At 33.6% G+C, this 22,746-nt stretch overlaps 2 protein-coding genes across 9 annotated transcripts in view; one reads left to right on the top strand and one right to left on the bottom strand.

Moving 5' to 3' along the window:
- Positions 1-22,746, top strand: part of LOC144852137 (nesprin-1-like) — a 156,642-nt gene that overhangs the window by 54,465 nt on the left and 79,431 nt on the right. For 7 of the 8 annotated variants that reach the window (XM_078709861.1, XM_078709864.1, XM_078709860.1 and 4 more), the window contains 31 exons: positions 44-208; positions 321-647; positions 854-1,009; positions 1,192-1,356; positions 1,550-1,876; positions 2,278-2,430; positions 2,666-2,830; positions 3,056-3,382; positions 3,548-3,700; positions 4,289-4,453; positions 4,696-5,022; positions 5,405-5,560; positions 5,880-6,047; positions 6,877-7,209; positions 8,060-8,197; positions 8,362-8,538; positions 9,211-9,507; positions 13,685-13,803; positions 14,707-14,914; positions 15,256-15,459; positions 15,643-15,765; positions 16,017-16,137; positions 16,652-16,857; positions 17,048-17,190; positions 17,303-17,489; positions 19,463-19,768; positions 20,079-20,405; positions 20,515-20,838; positions 21,177-21,497; positions 21,878-22,204; positions 22,474-22,619. In XM_078709861.1, coding sequence (XP_078565987.1) covers positions 44-208; positions 321-647; positions 854-1,009; positions 1,192-1,356; positions 1,550-1,876; positions 2,278-2,430; positions 2,666-2,830; positions 3,056-3,382; positions 3,548-3,700; positions 4,289-4,453; positions 4,696-5,022; positions 5,405-5,560; positions 5,880-6,047; positions 6,877-7,209; positions 8,060-8,197; positions 8,362-8,538; positions 9,211-9,507; positions 13,685-13,803; positions 14,707-14,914; positions 15,256-15,459; positions 15,643-15,765; positions 16,017-16,137; positions 16,652-16,857; positions 17,048-17,190; positions 17,303-17,489; positions 19,463-19,768; positions 20,079-20,405; positions 20,515-20,838; positions 21,177-21,497; positions 21,878-22,204; positions 22,474-22,619 — 6,761 coding nt within the window. The remainder of the gene's footprint in view (positions 1-43; positions 209-320; positions 648-853; positions 1,010-1,191; positions 1,357-1,549; positions 1,877-2,277; positions 2,431-2,665; positions 2,831-3,055; positions 3,383-3,547; positions 3,701-4,288; positions 4,454-4,695; positions 5,023-5,404; positions 5,561-5,879; positions 6,048-6,876; positions 7,210-8,059; positions 8,198-8,361; positions 8,539-9,210; positions 9,508-13,684; positions 13,804-14,706; positions 14,915-15,255; positions 15,460-15,642; positions 15,766-16,016; positions 16,138-16,651; positions 16,858-17,047; positions 17,191-17,302; positions 17,490-19,462; positions 19,769-20,078; positions 20,406-20,514; positions 20,839-21,176; positions 21,498-21,877; positions 22,205-22,473; positions 22,620-22,746) is intronic. The other variant, XM_078709865.1, reaches the window with a different exon arrangement.
- Positions 1-22,746, bottom strand: part of LOC144852166 (uncharacterized) — a 133,219-nt gene that overhangs the window by 64,462 nt on the left and 46,011 nt on the right. The window lies entirely within an intron of this gene.

The following is a 22,746-nucleotide window of genomic DNA, read 5'->3' as shown; positions in this document are numbered from 1 at the left end:
GGTCAAGCAAAAGTTATATGAATGAATATTTGTTTCTGTCCAGGACCTTTGTGAGAATGCCATTGAAGTTGTCAAAGATCATCAAAAGTACCAGAAGGATCTGCAAGATTTCAATGATTGGTTGAAGGAAGCCAGGCAGAAGATTACAATGGTGTCTGATACAAGTGGCAAAAGACAAATGGTCTATGATAAACTTGGAACTGCAAAGGTTTGTATGCTTAATTGTTCTTACTTGGGCTAAATGTAGTACAAGATACAAATACATGCTTACTGTTTTTATTTATTTCTTGTATCCATATATTGTTTTATATCATCTATAGGAACTATTTTTGCTAATGGAAAAAGGTAAACAGCTTCTTGATGATGTGAGCGATATCAGTGAAGTAGTCCTTCCAAACACTGCTAATATCGGGCAAGTAGCAATACTAGACCAATTGAACAAAGCTAAAGAGGATTATGATAGCCTTCTGAATGCATTAAATGCCAGCAAAGCCAAGCTAGAGAACTGCGCAGAGCAGTGGAGTAGCTATGATTCTACAAATGCTGAGTTGCTCTCTTGGATGGAATCTTATGAAGACGAACTTGCCAATGGGGTCAAACCTCAGACAGAACTTGAACAGAAAGTATCACAAAAGCAAAAATTCAAGGTAAGATAATATAAATATTTAGGGGACATTTATAGGGTCCTAAAGATGTCCCCTTAATAGGGTTCTTCTGTATTATGTTTATTGTGTGGCGGGTCTTTTCCAAATTTGTAGGCTAGTGAATATTGTCAATCAATGTTTACATGATTAATTTTAAGATTCAAAGAAGCATTAATTGTTTTCTAATCTTATTTATTTGAATCAAACAGGACCTTCAAGACAACATAGTAGCTAAACAGATAGCCTTTGAGACGTTGAGCAGCCAAGCCCAGTCACTGTTGGAGACAAGTGCTGGTAATGTTGGTGTAGCTAGTGATGCAACCAGAATGACAACAAGATTCCAAAAACTTGTAATGAAAGCAAAGGTATGTCAAATGTATTATTCTATTTTATTAGATCCTACCTCTACTTACAGTATTAGAATTGTACACCTGTGACAGAAAATAGAGCAGGCACATCATAACATACTCAGTATCAGTATCATCTTCAGTTTTCACATTTATTCAGAATATACTGCTCATTATGCAATGCATTTTTCTGTATATAGGAGGCAGTAAGAAAGTCTGAACAGGATAGCCAAAAGCATGAACAATACCAGAATGCATTGCAAGAGTTCAATAACTACATGGAGGCTGCTGAAACCAGTTTGAACGAGAATAAGAGTGTCATTGGTGATAGAAATACATGTGAGACACGATTGAACAATCTCTTGGTAAGACTATGAATATTTGTATTGTTATTTATAACTCTGGCAATTACAAGCCCCTATAGTCAACTTAAGCCGCACAAATCGCCATCATTTTATGATAATGTTGCGATGACAAGCAGACCAAACATTTTTTAAACTGTATCATATTTTCAAACTTTCTCACAATGTGCATGTTTTTGTATTCAACTATGAATAGGATTTGTCAAATGACAAGAAAAGAGGGTCAACATTGCTTTCAACAATTGTGTCCAGTGCTGAGAAAGTTCTTCCCGCCACTGATGAAAATGGACAGGCAAGCATTTCAGAGGATGTTAGTGCATGTAAGCAGCGATTTAAGAGTTTCAAAAACCAGCTGAAGGAAAGTAAAACTGCTGTTGAGGACTGTCTTGCTGAGTGGAACCATTTTGAAGAGTTACAGACTGAAGTACATCAATGGATTGACACCACAGAAGAGTATTTTAGTGAAGATCCAGAGTTAAAAAGTAGTTTGACAGAAAAAGAGGAACAATTTGAAAATTATGAGGTAACCTTTTTAAGTCCTGTTGACATTTGCACATGTTTTGATCCCGCAGCACTCCACATTCCATGTGTGGCAACTTGCAGGGATCATGCGTGGCAACTTGCAGGAAGTGCAGGAGAATGTGAAATGCATGCACAAATTGTCAACATGACGACAATTTTTGCACAAGGTTGCCACTCCTTCAGTCATTCTTTCGACAGGGTTGTGATGTACCAGTACATTGGAGTATCCCAACTCTTCCGAAAGATGCACTAGGTCATTTCAAGTGCAGCAAAGTGACTCTTAACCACACGACCACTCAACACAGCTACTTTAAATACTGAAAACAAATACATATTGATTCTACCTTGTGTAACCTTAATTCTTGTAACATATTAAAATTACAAAATGATTTATGTTTTCAGGAGAAGCTTGAGAGCGTGACTGCACATGAAGCTGCCATGAAGAAGTTATCCATCACATGTGAGAGATTACATCACATGACTGATGATGAAGCTGTAAAAATTGGCATTAATGATACTAAAGCCAGATATGAGACACTAGCCCAAGTTGCTAAGGTTGGTAAACATGATCTGTAGTATAATAGTCTTACTAATATAAAAAATCATTGAATTTCATAAAGTCAACAGAATGGTACCAATAACTATTAAAGAAATGAAATTAAACTAAATGAAAGAAAACCTGTTTAGGCAGTCAGGTTACTGAATTAAATTTCCAGTAAAGCATGGCTGTTTTATGTAAAAACACATATGTAAGTGAGTCTTTATTTAAATCATCTTTGATATATTTCAGTGTTATTGTGAGACAGTTAATAAGAGAGTTGCTAATCATCAAGAATTTGCCAAAGATTGGATGTCTTCCAACGATTGGCTTCAAGAAAGTCAAAGAAAGCTTACAGAGTTCTCTTGCTTAGATGGTGATATATCTGCTATCCAGCATAGACTGGACAATGTTCAGGTAATTCTAATTTAAATAGAAAGCTGTAATATGTGTTTCATCTTTCCTCTCACTATAAAGAGTGCTTTATGCAGGCAGATAGCTACAAAAAAAACATAAAAGTGATGTCATTAGGCCTACTAGGTAATTTGATGTGCTCTTCTCCATATCAGCTTTTGTGGTGTTTCTATTATGATTTAGAGGATTTAGAATATAATCATATTTACTATATTGCCCTTTTTGTAGGAATTAATTGATTCATTACCACAAGGAGTTTCAAACTTGAAAGAATGTGAAAGACTTGCAGAAGTCGTCATTGACTCAACTCTTCCTGCTGGCTGCAAAGAAGTTGAGGACATCCTGTTGACATCCAGACAACAACTTGAGAGTCTGGAGAAAGATGCTACAGGGTTGAAAGACAAGTTAGAGGTGTGCAGAAGACAATGGGAAATGTTTCAAGATTGTGTCAATAAGATCACAACTTGGTTGACCGACATTGAGACTGAGTTAGCAGGAGATCTTCTGCTGAAGAAAGATCTGCAGGAAAAGATTGCGCAACAGTCAGAATACAAGGTATGGTGTAGCAAAGTGTTCAAGGTATGGTGTACTGAGGGCTACAATATATGGTGTACCAAAGGTCACAAAGTATTGTGTTAAACAATAAACTATAGATTAATTGAAATAATAGCATGCTTGTTTAATTGTTTAAAGTACTGTATGTATTTTTATCTTTCTCAGAAACTTCTGGATGATGTCATTAAACATGAAGCAGATTTTATAGAAGCTTCAGAAAAATCCAAACCACTTCTTGAGACCAGTGATGATATTTCGATCAATGTTCAATTGGATGAACTTGGACATAGATATCATAATGTTAAAGAAAAAGCTATGGTAAAGAGCCAATACATCTATATTATTATGATAGTTGTAGTCCTAACTCCTTTGTACTCTGTCTTTTAAACCATGAGTTAGGTACTCGAGTCATTTGCACTGAGGAAACTTCCACTTCCCCAAAAATATTTGGCCATTTTAGAACAGCGATTTTCCACAAAATTCCACTCACTTAAAAGTAGGCCTAGTTCCATAATAATCGATTTGTTAATTGTGGAACTTACAACGATTAAGAATTTTAAACCTTCTCTTGAACCATATGTCCCAATATGCAATGTATAAGTACCACATGTGTGATACTTGTACACATCACATTCAAATTTGAGATTGTTTACAAAGGAATGAGTGGTTTATTACGATACATTCATGCACGTTGGGAATAATGTTAATGTCATAGTTCAACAGTTATCAATAAATCATTTTGTATTTACAGCCTGCTATTTTAAATGCACAAACTGTATGCAGTCTATACATTCCTTTTACCAATGTAGCCTACAGTCTAGCAATGAAATGTACATTAACTTTTAGTTAACCATTTTAAAAACAATACTGCTTTATATATTACAAGTATGATATACCATTTTGCAGGAATTGTACGAACATTCACAGAACCGTGTTGAAGATCACAAAATGTATGATCAGTGTTTTGAAGAGTTTGATACAAACTTGAATACGGCAGAAAAAACAATTGAAGCGCAACATCACCTAGATGGTAGTAGAATGGACGTGGATGCAAGACTTACAGTTGTTCAGGTAAATAAAAAAAGTCTTGTTGTTTTGTAAAACAAAAGGAGAATAGAATTTCCTTTTACAATTTTTGAAATGCCTTTTCTGAAGATAAAAAAAGTCCTAAATTCTTTCATACTTTTTTGTAATTCAGAATACCAGTGGCATCAAAGAAATGTTTATTTTTCAGAATTGTACTCCATATTCAGCATATATTGTTGCATACATGCATATAGTGTTATAATGAAAGCACTTACTTTACTTTACAGGATATCTGCAAGAAGTTGCCAGAACATAAGTCAAAATTATCTGCTTGTTCAACAAAATACAAGCAAGTTTTACAGCAAACTAATGATGAAGGCCAAACCCTGCTGACCAATCAGATAAAAGCATTACAACATCGTTCCAGTGAACAAGCTACAAATGCAACTGAGGTAGAAAGCAACCTTGTTGCAAGGTCAGAGTTGTGGCATACATTTGAAGAAAAATCTGATGGATTTGCAAACTGGCTGACAGATGTAGAGAAGGTGTTAGAAAATGAACCGAAGAAACTTGTTGATCTTGAAGAGAAGAAGCAACAATTTGCAATATATGCAGTATGTTAAGATTATCTTTGTTTATCTAAACAGTTTAGGATGCTTTTACTTGTAGTTTCAAATGTCAGAAAACACACAAATTGTTATTGTTGTTATTGATACTTTGGTAATTTAATTCATCATGATGGATGAGCATGGTCTCTGATCGAGGCCTTCCCTTAGAGGGTGTCAGGGCCTGTGGCCTGGGCTGCATGCAGATGAAACTACTAACTTTATAGCTTAAGCTTTTGTCTCTTGTGGCCATATTCAGTATTTAAACCCTTCCACTTAAAACAAATTATCTTATCTAAAAATTATGATTATCTGAAATCAGTAAATCTTGTTTAGTTTCGACTAAATTTTTTTTTTGTAGATTCATTATTCTTCAATTTGTTTTCTTCAGGGTATTTCACATGACATTGAAAAACATAAAAGTCAGTTGGAAGAGGTTGATCATTTATCACAGGAACTGCTTACATTGGATACTGGCGATACAGATGTCAAAGGTCAAATGCAAGACTTAGTTCATCGATACAATTCACTAGAATTGAGGTCAAAGGTACTTACCTGATATTATAATATCTTGCGTCACATAATTTAGTAACAATATCTGTTTTGCATTTTTATTTACTTTTATTCAGACAGTTATAACTCTCACAAACTTTGCTGGCCCAAAATAATATACTTTCCATGAAAGTCTGATGTTCTTTTGGGAGAGTTTTTTTTGTTTGTTTTGGAAGTTTTGTTACTGAATGTACTTAAGGCTAATTCATATTATAATATCATAATATCTCGGTTTCTTTGTATTTAAACATTTTATTTCATTTACTAATTTTTTGAGAAATTTACAAGATAAAATAAATATTTTTCATTCTTAGAATTTGACAGAGCCAATGCAGAATAGCATCACTGATCACCAGGATTACCATGATGCTTTGAAAGAAGCTGAATGTGCCATGCTTCAGATCTCAAACAAACTGACTTCTTGTAGTCCTTTACCAGAGGGTGGTCTTGAAGCCACTCAGGCACAAATGGCTCAACATCAGGTAAATAATATTACTTTATTCCTTGATGTTTACTGGTTGAAGTCCACTATTCACTTGTCATTAAGACAGCTTCAAATATTGGTCATTATGCTTTTTATATTTCTTGGTTGACTTTCATGTTGCGTAATGGTAATTGGGAATTGCATCATAATCGCAATATGCTTTTTTCTTTTATTTGTCAAATATTGTTCTATTTGCTTGATGATTCCTCATTGTGAGAAAAATTGATTATTCTATATATGTCTGAAAATATATTCAATAAATACATAATCTTAAAGAGGAAGATATGATTTTAAGGTAGTGAAAGGTTTAGCATTATTAATAAATTAATTGTATTCCCGATACAAATATAAAAATTTCAAAATTGTTATTGCATTGTTATTTTGAAAACTGAATATAGCAAAATTATTGCTTAGCAAGTTTGATAATCTGGTGGTTTGTATCTTTGGACGAGAACCTTATTTTTGTGTCTCACCTGGTCTGAAGCTGTGATGAAGCAGGATATATATGTCTAGATTTTTTTAACATCACCACTACCCACTCCTACCAATATAACACAAATAAAATATTATGTACTACTTGTGTTGAAGATGTTTTTTAGTATGTTTGTTTAAGTACTAGTTTTTTATCTTCTAACTTTGCTTGGAACTTATCTGTTTTTATTATACTTTTGAATGACCCCTTAAGTTTTCTTAAGCCTATTTTTATCCTTATTAATGTTATTTTGTGTTTGCTTTTGTGTAAATTCTGCATTTTGTTACTTGCTTGCATATTGTTTATTAATCTAAGTTATTATTTAGTTTTGCATGTGTGTATACTTTTATGTTAGGGCACTCTTCGCGAACTAGCAACCTGTGCAGCCCAACTTGAAGGGCTACAGACCAAAGCAAACAACATAGCATCATCTGCCAATGAAACACCAGAGCTTAAAGAACTGATTGATGAGCAGCTAGCTAAGCTAGATGAAGCACTGAACGCTGTGAGCAGAAATGCTCAGGAGATGCAAATACAGTTGCAAGATTCCATGCATAAGCAACAGGCATTTGAAGAGGCTGTTAACAAGTGCTCTGATTGGATGCAGACTGTTGATAAGGATTCACTCAGTCAACCAATCACGGCTCAAGGTCTTGATGATGCTCAAGATCAGCTTTTAGCGGTGCAGGTAAAAAGGAATCTGCTGTGCTGTTAGCCTAATATTATTATTACTAACATTACTAATGTTCACTTTGTGTGCTTGTAGATTGTTTTAGTGCATGCATATTTCTGTAATGTAATTAATCACTTAAAATATTTGTATAAAATGATTATTTATTAGCCCTGATGGAAGAATTGTGTCTTGGCACTTCATGGCTGTTTTACTTTACCATTTTTATTTAGCCTTTTGCTTATTTTATTTATATCTCCATTGAAATCCAACCACTGATACCCACAACATTTTCCAGCGATTTAGCTTTGGATGTATGAAAATAATTAGATATTATTTAAAAAACCTGAATAACTTCTGTAGTAAAGAAAGAAGAAAAGAAAAACTTATGTCAAACTCAAGTACAGTTTGAAATTTGTCGTAGCATATTCATTTTCACAATCATCATTCATCTCTGCTAATATAGTATGTATATTTTATGCTAAACATTTACATCTAGTTTATAGTAAAAGTATTTCTCATTACTTACAACATACTGTATATATATTTAATATTAAAAATTGTTTATTACATAAAGATGCTCTATGAATTTGTTTCTCAAAATAATGCTTTATTATGTAATATTCATTATTTAGAAGATAATAATTAGTTAAATTTAATATTTTAAACAAATACTTTAAAGGTGAAAATTTATTTGTAGCATCTTAATAGTTTCTTTGTTTTTACTGTTTTCCCTAATTACTTAAATTGACTTAATTACTTAATTTCTTGGCATAATACCTCCACCTACCTTTATATTAACACAGCCATATAAACGTACTGTATTAAGCTGTAAAAATATTTATAATGGGAATACCATTATTCGTAGGAAATCTTGGACAATGCAGTGTCTCACCAACAATTGCTGTCTGCGGCAGAGGACAGAGTTGAAGCATCTGGTGATGATTCTTTCACAAAATCACGAGCAGGTCATGTGGAACAGCAACTGAATGTTTTAATTGAAACGGTAAATATAAATTATTTATAAATTTCTGGTCATTTCAAAACCGACATTTTCTGTGTTTATTCACCATTAAAAACTTTAAACAATATTGAATTAATTGCATTTTATTAATATTAGTAGAAATAAGTGTCCAGATTAATTTTATAATGTTGTAATCGTCACTTTAGGTTGATTTTCGATTAAATGAAATGAACAGTCACATTGGACGTTGGCAACAATTGGAGAAGACACTGAGTGACCTTCAGGCATGGGTCACTGAGATGGCTGCTAAGATTGAAGAAGAGAAAGCAACACCACTTGAACTACAGAAATCGAAAGCTCGCCAAGCTATTCAGCAGTTACAGGTACAAATATTAGTACTATTGATTGTGGGTTCAGGCCTAAACATGTGTTGCATGTCATGACATTGATTCCCCACTCAAAAAACCATGATAACAAATGTAAATGCAACTCTGAGTTGAATTGTGTACAGGTGTGGAGGACGCATACAACAACTTCTCCTCATACAGTTGCCACCACACGGCTCTTATTCTTATGTCCGCAACACCAAGGTACACTGTTGCCTGATAATTGTATTCTCTCGTATAATTGCATACACGGAAAACAACAGTTACTAAAAAATAAGCTAGAGGTAAACCCCTAACCTACTCTTCCAAAATTTGTGAACCTTAACTGACCAGTACACCAGGGGTAACCCCTTACACTCCTGAATGTAGGAATCGGACTACAACTACGGTTGTAAGAAATGGAACTTTCCGTAGTTCGAATTTTAATGAAATGAAATTGTTAATGTCAATCAATCCTCGACACAGACATGTCAACAAAGCAATCAGACTGCGCATAAGATTTATATATGGGTACGTTTTGTTGTTGATACTGATTACTAACAGTTGATTTGCAACTTTTTATAGAGGGCCACGTCATGAGAGTTGTTGTATTCCACTATATAAGAATTATCTTTGCTGTTGCATTTATATATAATTTTTATTTCACATTCACATTTTGTTTTATTTTAGGAATTACTTGGATTAATAAAAGGTAAAAATCCAGAGATTCAAACCTTGGTCAACAAGTATCAAAGACTGAGCAGTGTTCCAAATAAAGACCTCGACCAACTGCAGGAAAATCTGAAGAGTTTGATGGATTCTACCAAAGACCTGATCAAGCAACGAAAGAATGACTTGAAGCTGCTGGAAAGTTACCTTAAAGTGCGAAGTCTTGTAGGAGACCTACTGGAGAAGACAAGCAAAGAGCTGGATATGTTGGAAAAGGAACAGATTATGTCCACTGCGTCCAAACTTGAAATGTCAAAGGTCAGTAATACTATATTAACTTTAAAAAATAGACGTTACAGCCTAGTGAATAGGTATATAATAAAATACTAATAAATGATAACAGTTTCAAAGTTTGAACATACATGGAATCAGATAATTGCTAAAATTTTCCTCATTGGGTCACTCATGTGGTCTCCATAACAATGTGATAAAACTGGTAGGGTCGTTTGATGCAATGAATAACAATAAGGACTGAATTTGACCAGAGCAGCTGGGTAAACCTCCTATGCATATTAAAAGATGCACTAGGTTCTTTTAAGTGCACACAATTTAGATGTGTACACTGGACCTCCAGTTCTAAACTTTTATCCAAAACGTCTTCTACCACCAGAGCCATGGTTGAGGAGAGCATTGAACCTGCGCCGATATTATGGCTATGGTTTTTGGTGCCTCTGTTTAAACGCTTGGCCACTTGCTTCAACATACTTTAAAATATGCAATAGAAAATGATTGTTTCAAGGATTTTAAACGTCTACTACAATCACCAAGGCTGTCATTTAATTTAATTCTAAATCAACCGTATGTCTAATGTCACACATTTTGCATTATAAAGTTTTCATCAAGTACAAGTTTATAATTAAAAAGAACATTGATTTATGTTACAATTGTTGACCTTAAGGAAAATAATGTTATGTTTACCCCAGGTTTAAAAGAATGTCAATCAATATGTGCTTTGGCCATCCGATTAAACAAGATGGCTATGAATGTTCATTCAGTATACTGTATACTATATACTGTACTGTATTTACTATACTGTATTCTCAACAACACTGCATTTTTTAGATGTTTTAATTTATCGTTTTAGCTTTTTGCTTATTTTATTTTGTATCTCCTTTGAGATCATGCCACTGATACCCAAAGCATTGCAATTTTTCAGTAATTTGCCTTTGGATTTATATTCTCAACAACAGTAACATGTTTGATATTTACTAATTGTCTGAATAATAAAACCTGTGTGCTGATTGAATTAAACCCAAACACCCAAACGTAATACAGTCTAAGCCAAAGTTTTAAGAAACCATTTTTACATATCCATAAAGTAATTCCCTTAAAGGTATATTTTAAATTATTTTTGTTGATTTTTTTATTTTAATGTCTAATAAACAGTTCATATATTCACTTTGACCAAATATTGGATCGAGAAAAAAAAATGTTTACTTGAAAATACAATTTAAAGCAAAAATAGTCAGCTAATGGGTTTTTGGTTAAATTTAACAGTTTATTTTGTCTTTTTTATGAGCGAAATCGTTTTTCCTTTCCCGAGGGAAATTAACTTCATTAAAACAGCAAATGGCCCATTTATTTGATTAATCTTCATTCAGTTTATGGGGAAATTTAAAGTTTTTACAAAAAGAAAAAATCAACAAATAATGTAGTTTTATTATATATAATGTGATTAACAGATACAGATACAATTGTCCATTTAAATAAGTTACACTCTTGACCTATCACTAGCAACATCATGGAGGAAGTAGTACTCATAGCAACACTTATAACAATTAAAGAGTTTTTAATATACTCAGAACGACCCCATGCTGAGCAAATATATTTGACTGTACTGACATGTAGCCAAGTTTATTAATTCCTCTTGTTACCCTCAGGCTTGGCCCTATAGATTACCTCCTTCAGATCAATAACTTTAATCTCTATAATACATGATGTGTATTGATTCTTGTTTGCCTTGACGTGAAGGTAAACTTTGTGTTCTCGTTTTGTAAAACCCTTTGGAACAATACACACTCTTGTCATATTGATTAAAACAGCTTTAGTAATTTGTCTTGATTAAGTTTGAAGTCTTACTTTTAAATAACTTTTAGTGTTTTAATTTGAATTTGCCATGCCCAAATTAATTTATATTCCGAATTCAAAAAGTTATTTGAATTGAATTAATAAATTATATATAATTAACAGTTTGAACTTGGTAAATTTCTTAAATAATTTATGCCCTTCCCCTATTGAACTAAACTAAAATTAATTATTACTAAAATAAAACTACTCTTTCATATCTATTTTGACAGAAAGACTATTAATATTATATGTTAACACTTCCCTTTTAAAACAATCCTGGATCCACCCCAGAGACTTATTAGTGGACCTTATTGTAACCAGTACAAACATTTGAATGGTTGAAATATTTGTTGTTCATCTTCTGTATTTTAGACCATTAAGACGAGTCTTTTGACAAAAATGACTGACTGTAATTCAGTTAAAATATTTATAATGGCATGTGAAGAGTGTATACAGGTAGGGATCTCACTCATAGACTACCAACACCACTGGTTTGTGTAATTTATAGTTTGGTTAATATTAACATGGTTTATGATTACCATAGTAACAAAAAACTGCTAATTCGATATAAAATAAAAAGATCAATAACTACCTTATTAAATGTGCATACATATAATAATTTAATCACCTTCTTGATTGTATAAGGTGATATATAAATACCAACAACAATAGCTTGGTTTTATTGACTGGGATAATGATGTTAGTTCTTGGCAGGCCAAATTCATTATCATATTAAGCCCCTCCCACTCTATCACTGTTATTTTTGTCTTATTGTTGTCCCTGGGTAGCAAAATCAATACTATAGTTAGTTCTAAATATTTTGTCTTGATTGAGGGAAGACGCTTTGGTAGAGGTTCATTCTTTAGTTATTGACATAATGCTAAGCATGTGTAGATATCTTGTGGATGTTCTGTAGACATTGTTGTCAAGAGATGGGAGTTGTGAGCTCTAAAGAGTCTGGTAATAGTGCACAACATGGAAAACGGCGCAGAAGTCCGGTTAGTATGTGGACTATTTTGGTATTAGGATCAAATTTAATTTATAGAGTTACCATTTCTATAAAATGGTGACAATCACACTGTGTAACTCTATGTGGTAGAATCTCCATTAAAGTGTCCTTTATAAAGTTGTCCCCTGAAGGATTGACCATAGTATTAAACATTATAATATTGTCTCTCATTTGTTTCACAGGAAACTTTCCTCTTAATAAGTAATAATAATAATAATTATTAAAGGAAGGTTCACCACTACCTTCGGACCAAATTGTCCCCTATATGATTGTTCCCTGATGGATTGGCCTTAGTATTAAACATTTACTGTCCCTTATTTGTTTCAAAAGAAAATGTCCTCTTAATAGAGGTGTCCTCTAAATAGAGGTTTCCATAAGATTATATTTTATTATTAATTCAACAAATTGTAATGACAGTATAGAAAAAAAATCAAATTCAAATAATGTATTTGCAGCATAATATAAGTTAGTCTTGTTGTTACATTGATTTTTGTATATACCCGTTACCTGTTTGACTGTAGGTCTATTGTTATTGTTTTTGGTTAGTCAATATTTTCAGGGCCTGTAGTTTGAAATGTGCAAGTGTGTTAATGTTGCATTTATTTTTGGTTTACATTAGTGTTTTTTAAATAATATTTTTAATTTATCAAAGCAATAATAAAAAAAGAATTAAATAATGAGTTTACATTTGCAATAGAAAAAAGTAAATCCTCCGTGCAAGTGAGAGTACTTTGAAAAGTAAAAATATTACCAATACCACTTTGCATATACCTGTCAAACTTGTTTTCTTTTCATCATTATATGCATCATCGTATGCATATTTGCTAGTCGGCTTACATTACCTTAGTATCGAAAATAAAGATCGTATGCAGTAGCATGAATCAACACAAACTGTCAATATATGCTTCATTTTAAAATCCAAACAGTCTTTTTGTAAACCATCTCCCAATGGACTTGCTCAATATCCAAGAGATAATACAAAAAAATGCATGTCATTTGATTTGTGTACAGAAGCACTTGAGATACATTTCTCTACCCATGGCCAGAGAAACAAGTGTCTTTCAACAAAAGAAGAGTATAGTTATTCACTTTATTTTATAGTAAGAAAAATGGAGTGCTTTGCAAACAAATTACTGTAATTGCTTCTTTCATTTAAGAAATTATTTAACTTAAAGAAAACTCTCAGTCTGTACTGTACTGAACTATCCAACCTGTTTTTAAAAAAACGAAACTCTAAAAAATTAATTTCCTCAAAGAACTAAACACTCTGTTAAACCTTATACAGAATAATATTTTGAAAATTAGTAGATTTTGTGAATTACCGTAGTATTTTTGTTGTTTCAACATTTTCTAATATAGAAATTGGGTAGTGATATATCAAGACAGCTTCCAAGCCTTGTAAGCTTAGAGTCATCAACCAATGAGATATCACCAAGATTGAGGCCTTTTGATGCTGCTGCCATTAACGAACACCTAAAGTGAGTACAGATACAACTACAGTAAAGGCAACACCGTCAGGATACAGAAAAATGTCCCCTGAATAGGAGTTGGCCATAATGTTTACAACAATCTTTTCCCTCATTCATTTCACAGAAAAAAAAAAACATATATTACCTCTATCGTTCGAAAGGAACTATTAGGAAAGTGTCCCTTTAATAGAGGTGTCACCTGAATAGGTCTTTGGCCAAAAATTAACCGATAAACTGCGTGTGGAAACAGGGTTTAACCGATTCCACTTAAGAAAAATTAACCGATAATTATCTCATCCAAAATCGATAAATATTATTATTATTATTGGGTTGTGATTGGGCATCTGGTTGTTTGGTAATGACTGATAATGCACACTTTATTGGTTAAAAATGTAACCGATAATTTTGTTTTGGCTGTGGAAACACTGCCTCAATTGCACATTGACAATGTTTTTATGAACCTAATTTTGCCTTGTTTCGTGGGTGATGGACATTTCATTTTTTTAAACAACATATCAAGGAGGAAGTTGGAGTTGTGTTTTGTTTTAAGAAGCTGTTAATAATTTAGTTTGCGCTATAAGGAAGTTATAATGTTTTATTAGGCTTAAATAAATAATTTCACCCCACATGTATTTATCAAAATAATTGGATTTTGTGAGGAGTGACTATTATAATGAAATCTCTTTTTTGAATAAACTATAGTAAAATGTTTTTTGATCTCTATCAGAGATCTTTATCAATTGACTGCTCGGTGACAAGCAACTGGTCTTGAAATACTTTGTTGACATCATACGCCTCCTCTGGTTGTAGATTGGAGTGCCTTAAACAAAGAGTAACTAACCTATTATATTGAAATATTTTTTATTAAATTCTGTGAAATTGTTTGTTATGTATGACCATTATGTGTTACAGAGCAGAGAATGGTAAATGGACAAGGCATGATGAGGAAGCCAAGGAACACACTTCATCCCTTGAGGTGCTGCTCATTGACTATAAGAGTTTCATAGAGAAGGCTCAGCTATGCCTTAACTGGTTGAAAGATGTTGAACGGCAGGTTGCTAGCCCTGACACCATCAGTCCTGATGTTCCTGAGGTACAGGCTGCTGTTCAAAAACATAAGGTATTGTGTGTGGATATTAAAACAACAGTAGGGAGATGTTTAGACATTAAAAAAAACAAAACATCATAAGCCCTCTTGTTAGTGTTTGGTAAGGAGTTTTTTAGTCCTTCCTTCTATACTTAACTGCATAAGACGTAACATGGATAACTCAAGCACACTCATCAAGTGGTTTAGAAGACTGAGCATCTTCCATTGTGTTTTAAAATCAAAGTGCATTTAACAACAAGATGGAAAGCAGGTTTCAAGACCTGTTAACTCTCCATTTCCTTACCTTCCATCTCGATATTTGAAGCTTGCTGCCGATTTTTACCTATTCTTTAAATATTTTCTTCTGTTTTTAGGACATATGCAATGAAATCGAAGGCAGACGTGTGTTAATGCAAAGTCTAAGAGAGAGAGGAGACAACATGGTTAAGGGGCTCAGCGAAGGAGAGAAAGTTAACGTACAGCGGCACATCTTACAGATCTCCAGTTACTTGGATATGGTTCAACGACTTGCAGCAAAGAAGTCTGAAAAGCTTGATGCCTGTTTACATGCTAGACAAGTAAGTTTTTGTTGTTGTTATGTTTTAGAAAAATTTTAAAATAATTACAAATTATCTGTAGCAGTCGGAGCCTTCCAGCCACCTTTCAGATTTTAGTATCTCCCACCCGGAATAATTTTTGCTAACGGTTTGATTATTTCAATTAAATCGTTTTTGTATTATTTTTTTTCTAAATATTTACAGGATTTCTGGGAAAAGTATAACAAATGTTACCAGAAACTTCAAGAGGAATCCAAATCTATTGACGACATGCTTCCCCCTAAATTAGTGGTTGATGAAATAATTAAGCAAATATTTGAAGTAAAGGTAATTATTTACAGTTTGTTTCAATTTCAAAGTTTATGAGGCAGTCACTGAAATAAATATGTGTATAAATACGCAGAAAAAGTTATACTACAATAACTGTAGTTGAATAATTTTGACATTGTCCCTTATATTCATACAAAAAGTGAATGTAAAAAAAAGTGTTCGTTTATTTATTAATAATTCTTGAAAAAACTTTTGCAAACTCTCTTCATATTTATTGATTAAGTTTCTTGTTTATATTTATCTTTCAGGCTGTTGATGAAAATTTAAAAGAACTTCTCAAAGATGTGGTTGGTGTGTGTAATGCTAGTGGAAGTATAATCAAAAACTGCAATGAAGTTGACAAACAACAACTTCAACAGAAACTAATTGGTAAGAAAGTAAAATGATAATTAAAGTTAGCTTTACATTGTAGAGCTAAGGAAGTCAGATGGCTTGCCCTACTCTGACATGGTTGTATAGAATGTTCAGTACATTAAGAACACTTTGCGAATAAAGTCAACTCTCTGAAAACTGGAAACTCTTCCAAAACCAGACTTTTCCCAAATTAATTTCACCATTAAAAACACATTCCGAATATCATATTATCTGGAAAACCAGACATATTAGGCCAGCCCAAAGGTGTGTGGTATTAGAGAGTTGACTGTATTTGCAAATAATTCTTGAATCAAATCCAGGATCTCTGAGCTGGTGTAATAAAACAATACAATATTCCTTTATTGTCCAATAAATGACTGCCATTAGAATCTGTGTTCGTGGCTGGGCAGAACAAGTACTTTGAGGTATATGTGCATACAAATATAAGATAGATAGTCCTCATTGGAATTGAATATACTTTTCTGTACAAGAAAAGTAATATTTCATCCAATTATATTTACGTTATTAGAGCTGAGAGCAAAATGTGAGGCATACCAAGGGACTGTAGCCAACAAGTTATCAGTACTGGGATCTCATTTGTCAAACTGCAAAGCATTTGAACAATATTCAAATAAACTCTCTGATTGGTTAGCTGTCAACGAGCCTTTAGTTTCCAAGGAGATTAACCTAAAATGCCCTCTTGAGGATATACAACTACAATTGTCTCAAGCTGAGGTAAGATTCAATATGGCTAATAATTTAAAATACATGAATATACAAAGTTTATACCTTGCCTGAACCAGAGAATACAAATAGCTATGAAATAATGTAATACGTTAAAAAAGATAAGCCCATTTTAAATTGTTATTTCCTGAATTTGTTTGTGTTAGTTGGTACTCTAAAATATTGTTTGTTTTCATTTTAGACTGTTTGTGCTGATGCAGTAGCAGAGAAGAAAAATGTGTCTTCAATGCTGGACACTGCTGGCAAAATGCAAGAACAAATAGATGAAATCTCACAGGAAATATTAACCAACAAAGTGACAAGACTTCAAGAAAGCTATGAAAGGTAACTGCAATATATTATTTAAAATAATGTATAATAACATTTTAAATGTTGCTGTTGCGAAACAGGCGCACAATTAAACCTTGTATACTTAAACCAAATTTGAATTTTGTAGTATTGTGTCAGAAGCAGATGACCGAGTACAAAGGTTACAGACTATGATTAAGCAGAGGCAAGCCTATGAGAGTCAGATTGCCAAGTGTGAAGAGATGCTTGAGGAGTTGAAGGAATTGTCTGAAGAATTCAAAGAACCCTTTTCACACACAATTGAATCCGTTCAGGAGAAACTACAGAAGTGCTTGGTATGAAACTATGTGCATTTTGTTTTTTTTCATTTAATACTTTACTTTTTAATAGAACACATGTGTCAATATAAAAGAAAGAAGTACAGTACTGGTCAGAGGACTTTCGACATTCCCGCTCGTGTTTTTCTGCTGTTTTTCTAGAGTGTTTGTGGAGCGTTTCTGGAGTGTTTATCGAGGATCGAGCGATCGAGTGCTGACCTCGACCAGCGAAGCGTGAACGTTTTACAACAACAATAGAAATCAATCATACGTACATAATATTATGAGCCCTTTTTATCTTTAGATTACCGACTTTGTTTATCTTCAACAAATAATACAAAGTATATATTAATTAACATAATAAAAAAACAGTAAAATATACGTTTAAAATTCACATGAACAGCTTTAAAATCATGGTAAAATTCATATCTTCAAATTCCGAGTCAACAACACCGAGATGATAGCTAGACTACTATATCGCTCGCTCACTCCCCGCATAGACGCGCATCTACAATCTTTGTTATGTTGGTGTGGTCATCAACCCTAGATTTACGAAACTTTGGGCGATGTGACGTCACGCCGCAAGCACATGGTTTTCTCATCAGCTCTCGCGCTGCGAATATGACAAAATTGTTTCTGTTGATTTTTTCCAGGGCATACAAAAACGATCGTTTTGATGCAGTTTATTTATTTTGTTTATTTATACTGTTCATTAGATATAAATAATAATTATATCAGTGATGATTACATACAGTACATAGGCTATGCTACGGTAATTAATTGAAAATAAATGTAATTTCTTAACGTATGATTTTATTTTTCTTTCTGCACAACGTTTAAACTAAGCCATCTGCGAGTTGCGGCACCATGGCTGCAGACAATGTGTTTACTGACTGAACTATGAGATCAATCACATGGTTCAATTAACAGTGGAAGAGTACAGTGTAGTAAATGGGGTAATGTTTTTGTGGAAAAAACAACATCCTTAAGTATCGTTTTTTTTTTTATAGATAAAAACTGTTATAATATACTCATACTGTTATTAAAATTATTATTTTTGAAATTCTGATTTCACACGAACCTTGCCTATGTCAAATACGTGATAATAAAATATGGACACCCCCGAAGTGGATTGTACCATTTACCAAACGTTGTTGTTTATAGTGTACATCACACGAGAGACAAATGTCGGAAAATAATTTGTTTGTACTTTGTTGGTTTCTCGTAGAATATTCAATTCAACAGCTTATTAAGTGGTCTAATAAATGAAGAATTTATAAAGCAAGTATTCAATCTAAATATGTTATGTAGAAATATACCAAAGCATTTTAAACATTTTGTTTACATTATGCTCTACCGTGCACTTCCTCCCCGCAGCAAGATTCGAGTCTGACATGTAAATACTAGGCCTAAGCCTAACATTATTAAATGATTTTATTATATTAAACATCTAAAGAGCCCCCAAAAAATGACATGGTATGCCTTTGAAATAAATAACAATAGAATCAATTACTGACATTTCAGGCGGTACAATTTTTAATCAACGTGGTGTCCTGAAATACCATGAAAACGCTATGTTATTTTTGTTTGTTACACTCGGCTGATCACGACTGAGCGAACGAAAATCGTCTATTATAAGCTTGGTTACAGTGTTAATCACTGACTTGTTGATTGTTGATTGACATTTGCTATTTCTAAAACAAATTATTATCGCCGACAACGGCCTAGTTTTTCACGCTAATAACGTGGAACACGAAAGACAATGACATCGGGATAAACTGCTCGCCGGAAATCCCTGCTCGATAAAACCGTTCATGCGTGGATTGTGACCTTAATGTATTACTCGAGGATAGCGACGCTCGTGAATATCGCTAGCAATACTCGAACAACGCTCGGTAAACACTCGTTCAAAACACGCGAGGAATGTCGAAAGTCCTCTGACCAGTACTGTATATGGTTTTATGTTATGTTAATTTGATCTTCTGTATCAGAATGTAAGAGCTAAATTGACAGCCAGTCAACCACCTGTTGAAGCTCTGCGCCACCGAAGTGATTTCATGTACAAAGCTGGTCAAGTGGATTATACACATAAGGTCTCCACCATTAATCACATCTATGATGAACTGGTGTCCATGGCAGATGACCATAAGAAAAAGTTAGAAGATGCTGTGGCTATGCGTGAAGACTGTCAGAAGTATATGAGCGAGCTTCAGTTTTGTCTTGAACATTGCTACAGTGATATGGCAGAGCTAGACCTGCCAAACATCACCGTTGAACAGAAATTGGAGAAATGTATGGTAAGTTACAGAAATGAGTGTGAAAATTAATGTGACAGTGAGTATGAGAATAAGTGGGACAATGAGTTTGACAGTGAGTTTGGCAATAACAGTGACAATCAGTGTGGAAATGAACTTGACAATGAGTGTGACAAAGAGGGTAACAGTGAGTTTGGCAATAACTGTGACAATGAGTGTGGAAATGAATGTGACAATGGGTATGACAATGAGTGTGACAGTTTGGCAGAGTGACAATGAGGATGACAATGAGTGTAAGAATGAGTCAGACAATTATCTTAATAATTGATTTAAATTAATTGATTTCTCATAGTCATTGCTCTCCGAGTTGAATTCAAAAGATGCAGTGATAGACAACCTCAAAACAAGAGCAGAACAAGTTATAAAGCAAGGAGGAGAAAGTGATAAAAAGGCCATGGACTCTAGTATTGGACGACTTAGTAGAAACATCACAGACACTAAGAATGACCTTCAGCAAAAGGCTGATAGCTTAGCAGATGCCATCAACCAGAAAGACAACCTTGATGCAGATATCAGAGCAACCTTAAAGTGGTTAATGGACACGGCTGTTGGGTTGACAAAAGAGGAACCAATGGGGTTAGCGATGGATGTTGCTGAAGACACACTAAGAAAATCAAAGGTAACTTATGTAGAAAAGGAGGATGAATAAATGTTATTTTTATTTATAATCATAATCGTTGTATTTTACAAGTGTATGTATAGTATTATAATTTTATTTTTCCCATTAGGTCAAGCTTCCTGGCCTTGAGGCAGAACTAGTGAAAGCAACCAACTTGATATCAGATGTGAAGAAGAGCTATATTGATTTTAACGAACCGATACCTCCTCAACTTCAGCACAAATTAGACCAAATTGAAAATCTGAAAAGTAAGGTTTCTCAGTCATTAAATGGGAAGATGAAAAAGCAAGAGGATGGAGTGAAGTGTAGAAGAATCTTCCATGATGACCTGGAACAGCTTAAAGATTGGTTAGAGGATGCTGAGAAGATGGTGGAAGAGACCAAGAAAGGCACTGATTTTGGTGATTTAGATAACCAAATTCAGAATCATGAGGTATTTATTAAAGCTAGAGCTATTACCGTATGGCTTTTTTGTGGATCCTTGAAGGTCATGAGATTTGGCTGAACCTCAGTTGGGCTGAAGGTTGAATGTCGATGACCTACAACCTACAACAACACCAAAGAAGTTTTCAGCAATAACTGTATTTTTTATAACTTAAAAAACACTTGAAACAAAGACCCTATTATAGGATGTTGACAAAATAAGTCAAACATCCTCTAGGGTAAAAAGCTACCTTAGTTGACAATTTCTTTGGAATACTTATTGACCATATTCATTCTCCTCACATATTTAATTTCATTATGCATATATATATATATTGTTAATTCTAGGACTTCTTCAAGAAGGAACCAGACTTTCAGAATATGATGGATGATGTTGTTGAACTGGCTGGCAGAATCTCTTCATCATTGCCTAATGAAGACAAGATAGATATAAAAGATGACTTAAACAATGTGAACGTTCGTTTAAATGATGTATCAGATACTTCTGGTACTATTTCCAATAAACTAACCGATTGTAAGAATGACTGGGATAAGTTTAATAACAAGTTGCAGGAAGTTGAAACAGATCTAAAAGCCATTGAAGAGCGAGCAGTCTATGCTGTTCCTTCAAGTGAAGAAGTAGCACAAGAGAACCAACTGCTTAACAAGGTATTTATTGTTAATATATATAGAATATATAGAGAAACTTTTTAACAAGGGGGTGACCATGATATAAACTAAAAACTGTAAAATAATAAACAAAATAACTTCCAAACGTTTGTGTCAGTGACTCTTTTAGGACATTACATATTTGGAATGCTATATCGTTTGTTAGATTCAGAACCTCATTTGTAATTGCAATTACATTGTTTCTGTTTGTCAGGCATTGATAGTTCTACAGCTGATTCTAAACAAAGCTCTACATTCTGGAGTAAAACTACTAAACAGATTCCTGTAATTCTGACTTGATAATGATATATAGATATAGAATTAGTTTGTTATTTAATTTGCAACAATATTTAAAAATGGTGTAACTTATGCATTTTTAGGAGCTTTGTGATCAGATTCAAGTAGTCGATGGTTCTCTGCAAGACTTAAAGGAAATGGCAGAAAACCTTGACAAAGAAGCAAATGATAATGGACAAACAGCAATACATGATGCCATCCAACCAGTAGTTTCTCACTTTGATTCTGTCAAGACTGAGCAAGAAGACCGCAAACGAGACCTTCAAGCTACTGCTGACAAGTGGAAGAAATACAATGAGTGTCTTAAAGAAGCCAATGACGTCGTAAATAGTGCCACTAACTACATGCCTGAGGAATTGACATTTGGTGTGCCAACAGAACAGTTAATGCAACAACTGCAAAATTCTAAGGTAAACACAAATCACTGTGATTGTATGATCAGGAATGGCACTGTACATTCATTTGGCAACTGTTTCAATGCAAGATTTAAATGAGAAGTCATATTTTTTCATTCCATTCCATACCCTATTTTTCAATTTTGTTCAGCTTGAATTTTTCAAGCAAATGTATTCTTCTGCGGAAACAAACAAAAGATTTCAATATTGTTTACTATACTGTTTTCATCAACTATATATGGAGAGTTTGTAAGAATATTGACATAGATTTCATGATTTTTTAGGCTGCCAATATGAAACTCGAGGAAGGTAAAGCAGTTTTTGAGAATCTTCAGGAAGCAGCCAAAGAACTTGGTGAACAGGTCCAAGATATGGAATGCTTGCAGTCACTTGAGGAAGTTTGTAGAGCTAATGAAGAAGCCACTCAAAGGTACTTTAGTGTAGAATTATTACATTATTATAGCAAGTTCTCTGCTTAAATGTATTATAAGAAATATACTGCTTGGAAACCTAAACTTCGGTCTGTCACTATAATTATGAATATGACAAAAAGACAA

The sequence above is a fragment of the Antedon bifida genome, chromosome 9, assembly GCF_963402885.1.
Source record: "Antedon bifida chromosome 9, ecAntBifi1.1, whole genome shotgun sequence".
Taxonomy (NCBI): Eukaryota; Metazoa; Echinodermata; class Crinoidea; order Comatulida; family Antedonidae; genus Antedon; species Antedon bifida.
The sequence above is the reverse complement of the archived record's forward strand: the minus strand, read 5'-3'. Positions and strand labels throughout refer to the sequence as shown.